The 5,779-nt window shown below is 47.8% G+C and overlaps 1 protein-coding gene across 1 annotated transcript; it reads right to left on the bottom strand.

Moving 5' to 3' along the window:
• Positions 1 to 233: 233 nt before the first annotated feature.
• LOC120651991 lies at positions 234 to 1,683 on the bottom strand. The gene has a single exon (XM_039929673.1). It carries the CDS (start codon positions 1,318 to 1,320, stop codon positions 622 to 624), a length of 699 nt encoding a protein of 232 aa, XP_039785607.1. The 5' UTR covers positions 1,321 to 1,683; the 3' UTR covers positions 234 to 621.
• Between the last annotated feature and the right edge of the window lie 4,096 nt (positions 1,684 to 5,779).

Genomic DNA, 5,779 nt, shown 5'->3' with positions numbered 1-5,779 from the left:
GGGGCGGGATTCGCGGCGGCTGGTCACAACGCGTCGCGTCGGATGGGAAGGAGATGTGACGTGGATCGAATTCGGGTGTCGGGTTGTTCGGGAGAGGCTCCGGGAATTTAGGATTCAGGGTTTAAGTCGAGCTCAACGATAAAAAACCCCCTTTAGCGCATGATTTAATTTGGTGAGTTTTCGGGATGTTACAGAAATAAAGCTTTTGTCCACCCAGAAGACATAGTGTATTGTTTCGGTAATTCTTGAATTTGATGATTTATTTTTTCAAATGCTAGATTAATTAGTATTACAGAAGAAAAAAATCTCGTTAGAACCGGCTGAATGGCTACACCAAAACTCCAAATTAAAAGAGCTAGCCAGACTTTTGACTTCTCTGTTTATCCCGATTCCTGAAGCCCTCAACAACACGGCACACACCAGACACACCCGGATTTGACCATAGACTCGGCGAACCATCCACGTTCTACAAGTTGGGCCCTAAATTTTCCCTTTCCGGCAGATCCGACCCTCAAATGGAGTGAGTGTGGCCAGGCTTGCTCCAGGCAGATCGAACCTCCTGTGATGTCATTCCGACGACTCGACTGAACCCGATCGCGTGCTGCCTTCCATTGTTCTTGTTCATACCAGGAGGAGCAATTTCTTCCCGGACGACGCCCTACGCTTGCCGTAACCGCGGCAAGGCTTGCTCCTTCCCACCCAAACCTCCGCCGGGCTCCCCGATCCAGCAGCGCCCCCCAGGAAACAGCACCGCGCTCCAGCTCCCCGCAGCGCGCCGCGCTCCACGCCGTCGCCGAGCTCCCAGGCGGCGGGGCCGAGCGGCCTCCGCTTCCGCGGCGCGCCGTTGAACTCCGCGCACCTGAGGAACTCGGCGGCGCCGTCGGCCAGCCTCTCGAACCTCTCCACGGCGGCGCGGGCGCGGGCGGCCTCGTCCCACTCGCCGCCGCGGCCGCGGCGGGCGAGCGCCAGGAGCGCCGAGACGAAGCGCAGGACGGCGTGCGCGACGCGGCCCGGGAGCGGCGCCCGAGCCAGGCGCTCCCGGGCGGCCTCCTCCCGCAGCTCCCGGAGCTTCCACCGGCTCAGCGCGGCGTCGCACTCGCCCGCGGCGCGGCGCAGCCGGCGGCGCCACCGGAGCAGGGGCCCGCCCGCGGCGCGCCACCGCGCGGACACCTCCAGTGCGGCCTCCATCCTGATGTGCGCCATCTCCAGCCGCTCGACGCACTCCCGCGCGCTCAGCCGGTCCCGGTGCCTGCTCACGAGGAAGGAGGAGGTCCGGCTCACCACCTCGCCGACGACGATGGACCCGACCATCTCCGCCATCGCTGCGACGGGGTTCCTCGACTGCTCTCGCCGGCTTACAGATGCAGCCACATCGGCAGTCGGGACGATCGGAGGCGACGAGGACAGCCAAGGGAGGAGGAGGTAATTGGTTGGGGAAAGCAAAGGTTGGAGCTTGGAGGCGTGCTCCTGGTCCGAGCTCAGGCCATGGGTCCGGAACAAATGGAGGCGCTCCCAAATAGTATGAACTATGAAGGCGACTGGCCGGCCCGTTGCATTGCACGAATACGCAGCGCAGCACAGCTGCAAGTTGGTTGACCAACTGCAACTGACCAAGTCTATGCCGTGTTAATCTTGTTTTAGATTAATAATGCCGGGTTAATCTGAGTCTGACCGCCCTTTTCGTGTTCCAAAGTTCCCGGTGTCGATTGGGTGCGGTTGATCATCGGCGATGGAACACTCAACCATCACCTAAAAACAATGATTTGAGCCCAATAATAAAGTATGCACGGATTGTTTTCAGACTTTTTGAACCTATGTTGCCAGTTAAATCTATATATGCGTGCAGAAGTGGACACCAATGATGACGTCATCCACATGCATATAAATTCGAAATTAAAAAAAGTTATAACTATTAAGTCGAACATCCAGATTAAATTTGGATTGTACTATTATCTTTCTTATGATATGATCTTTTAAAAAAACTACACTTGCCTATGTTTGCAAGGTATTGAAAAAATAATTTTTAAATATTAAATAATCAATTTCGGATCCTGGGAACAAATAATTTAGCAACACGAACAAATAATTATTTTTATGAACAAAAAAACTAAATGTAACGAACAAAATATTACATATCACGAACATTTGATTGTATAGAATAAATAATAAAAAATAAATATCACGAACAAATGAGTCAATATTACAGAACAATTAAATATACAAGCGAACAAATAATTTGATGTTAGGAACAAATTAGTTACACACAGATAAATAATTTTACATAAAAATAAATACATGTACAATAAAAAAATATTTTTATTAGTATATATACATGAGCTAAATAAATTAGCATATAAAAAATATGTATGTATAAATTACTATAAACCAAAATCTAATTACAATTTGATCATGAATATCTGCATGAGGTTTAGGCAAAGAAACAAATAAAAAATAGAAATGAATAAATACACATATGGTGATAGAGAATTAGATGGAAGAAAAGGAACAAAATTGTAAAGGAAAGAAATAGAAAAGAAGAGGAAAAGAGAAGAAGAAAGAAAAGGATAACAAAAAATACTATAGGAATGATTAGCGTTCATGCGAAGCAAAAGAAGAAAAACAAAGTAAAAACTATAAGCAAATAAATAGTAAGAAAAAAAGCGAAGGAGAAAAAAAGAGGTTAACAATGCAGCGTATATGGGTCAGTGTGTCAGCATCACTATCACATGCATGTGCTGCAAAGCGTTAGTAGTACAGGATCAATTATTTTGGTAAACTGATGACACGTGTTAAGGTCCAGAACTCAAGAACATAATATTTTAGCAGGCTAATGATAAGAGCAAGGCTAATAGCAACGCCAACCCCCGACTGGGAGGGACGCATTGATGGTGGTGGGGTCCAGTAACTCAGCCAATAGGAGTGAATGAATGTATCTCCTCTACCGGGTGAGCGGACAGATGGGGAGACGCCCACCTCCTTCTCTCTTTCTTCCACATAGACTTCCAAGCACCTCTACACTATCTATAATACTTATAATACTTGTTCTAAACATCAAGACCCAGTTGGACGAAAGCGTTGTGGGATGATTTTTATTTGCCTTTAGACGATGGAACTCAAGTTTTATCGTGCGAGCGATAAATAGTCCATGTCTATTCCAAGCTCTGTCTAATTTTTTTTTGTTTTTTTGTTCAGGCTATATAGGATGGAAAAGGTCTGCCCGGATGGGCTCATGTCATTCGGCCATTTGGGGGGGGGGGGACCCAGCCCAATATGAGATCCGGAAGAGACGGAACTAGCCCATTAGAGAGAGGCATGCAGCCCATTCATGCCATTCTTCTTCCTATCAGGTTGATTAAAACCTACCCCGCTTTGCTGCTCCCTCCGCGCTTCACGCCGAAAACGGGACGCGTGTCGATTTCCCGCGAGCACTGTACATTTTGCACAAAACCCCTCCAATTTTATAAAAATTACAAATAAACATAGAGCCTCCAGATGCACAGGACCCGTGTTCATATATTTTTCGCTTGGATCCCCAAACTAGTGTTTATTTGCATGCAAAAAAGAAAAAAAAATCGAACACTGCTATCTTCGCAAAAATCCCCCCGAAGCATTTTTTCACTTAAGCTCTCCCGCAACCCCGAACCCTACCCCCTCTCCCCGCCGCCCTCTCCTGCTCCCCAGCTCCCCGCCGTCGCCCTGTCTCTCTCTCCCTCGACGCTGCCTCCCCTCCCCGGCTCCCCTTCTCCCTCTCCACCTGCCTTCGCCGCCACTCCTTCTGCTCTCCGCTGCCGTCACCGACTCCCACGGGATCCACGCCGCCCCTCTCCCCAGTCCTGCGCGCCTCTTCTCTCTCTATCTCTCTCTACCCTAGTGGCGCCTCTCTATCTTCTCTCTCCCGGCAGCACCCCTCCCCATCCCTCATCCCTCCGCACGGCACGGGCCGGCGTGGATCCGGGGCCTTCTTCCCGGCGGTGCCCCTCACCCCTCCACACGGCATGGGCCGGCGGAGATCCGACGGGCCTGCTCGCGGCGCGGCTGGCAGCGGTTGCACCGTGCACGCGAAGAGGAGGAGGAGAAGGAGAGGGAGGAAGAGACCGCCGTGTGCCCAGGTCGGCCCGCGCCCCCTCCCTCCCTTTCTGGCACAGAAGATGAGCACGATGCGGTCGTTGGGCGGCGCCATCTTGCGGAGCTCGGCCTCGGCCTCCAGCTCCCGTTGCTCGTCCCCGAGCTCGAAGGGGCGAGCCCCCGCGGCCGCGAGCATCGCCAATCGCGCGGCTTGCCTGGGGCAGCAATCCAGGTAGTGGAGAGATCTCAGCAACCCAGGGCGGTAGTGGATCTCTATGCCTTCACCGTCAGCACACACAGCGCAGTCTCCCCATGTAAGCAAATCCCCTTTCCGCTCGACCCCTCTCCAATCAGCGGGGATAGTCTCCACCCTCATATATTGTACTGATACCCAGTGTTTATTAGATTCTTAGCAGTTGTTTGGTCTATAGCGACAACTGATACTTCTTGGCTTTACTGTTTTAGTTACAAATCTTTTGCAGTACGGATGAGATGCATACCGAGTGAAATTTTCTCCTTCCCAACAGTAACTCTTCTGTCTATTTGGCCAATCAAAAGGGAGCATGACGATGGCAGTAATTCAGACAATGTCAAATTTGTGGTGTATATTTAATTACATGTGTTTCTGTTGCCTTGCATATGCACAACAGGTTTGATTGAAACCTTGAACGTAATGTTGTGTGGAATTTTCTTACAATCCATATTTTGATTCGTAATTTTGGTAATGCTCTGCAATGGTGTGGTTGTTGTCTAATGCTTGGATAAGTTCAGTGTTAGCTACCTTTGCAAGTATCATCCTATTATATTGGTCCAGGTTGATAAATTTGTACCTGCTACCTTTACTTGTAGACTATTATGCTTAAAGTCAGATATTGTAAAAGAAAAACAGAACTGCTATTTTGGTTGTCTCAAAACCATACTAGCAAAAATGACTCTTTGATCTAAACCTGAAACTATATTTTTGATATATGGATGTAACACTTACAACTAGATTCAAGCTATTGTAATAAACCTGATGCTTCTATGGATTTAAAATAGAGGAGAGAATTATAATTGTCACAAGAGTTCTTTATAGCATTAGTAGCAGAGAAGAATAACATCTTGTCTTTGACTAATTGCTCCTTCAGAATGGTGATTGGCTTCTGCTAAGCATAGGCCATGTTCATGTTTAGGGTGAGGTGATATCTGAATTTCACGAAGCTCCTTAATTTTATCTAATTCTTATTCGATTTCCCCATGTATAAAATGTTGTCGGAGTAGGTACTTTAGTAGATAATCCTTAACTTTATCTAATCCTTAAGTTTTGATTGGATTTGTTCTTTCCCTCAAGAGTTATAGATCTGAAAATTCTCATTCAGGATGTGGACTGCTCATCGATCTAGCTCTGACTCTGACCTTGTATATGCATGTGCATTGGTTTTTTGGCCAAACCGATTTAAATAGTGTGTTAGATCTGCAATGATGTTTAATGTTTTTCCTTAAAAATTTAGATACGTGTTTTGCACTCTTCTGGTTCTTGCATTTGAAGCCATGCTCTCTGTATCAGTTAGCTTGTTGACCATGGCATCTACTGTTCAAATGTTCTTATTTTCTTTTCTTAGAGGCTCACGAATTACTTTTCCTTAATCTGACCCACAGCTGTTTGTGTTGGTTGTGCTTGTAGGTGCGCTGCATCGGCGATGAGACCGGGAGGTGGGCTTTTCTGCGTCTTCCT

This window comes from Panicum virgatum, chromosome 9K, assembly GCF_016808335.1.
Source record: "Panicum virgatum strain AP13 chromosome 9K, P.virgatum_v5, whole genome shotgun sequence".
NCBI classification, from domain to species: domain Eukaryota; kingdom Viridiplantae; phylum Streptophyta; class Magnoliopsida; order Poales; family Poaceae; genus Panicum; species Panicum virgatum.
The sequence above is the reverse complement of the archived record's forward strand: the minus strand, read 5'-3'. Positions and strand labels throughout refer to the sequence as shown.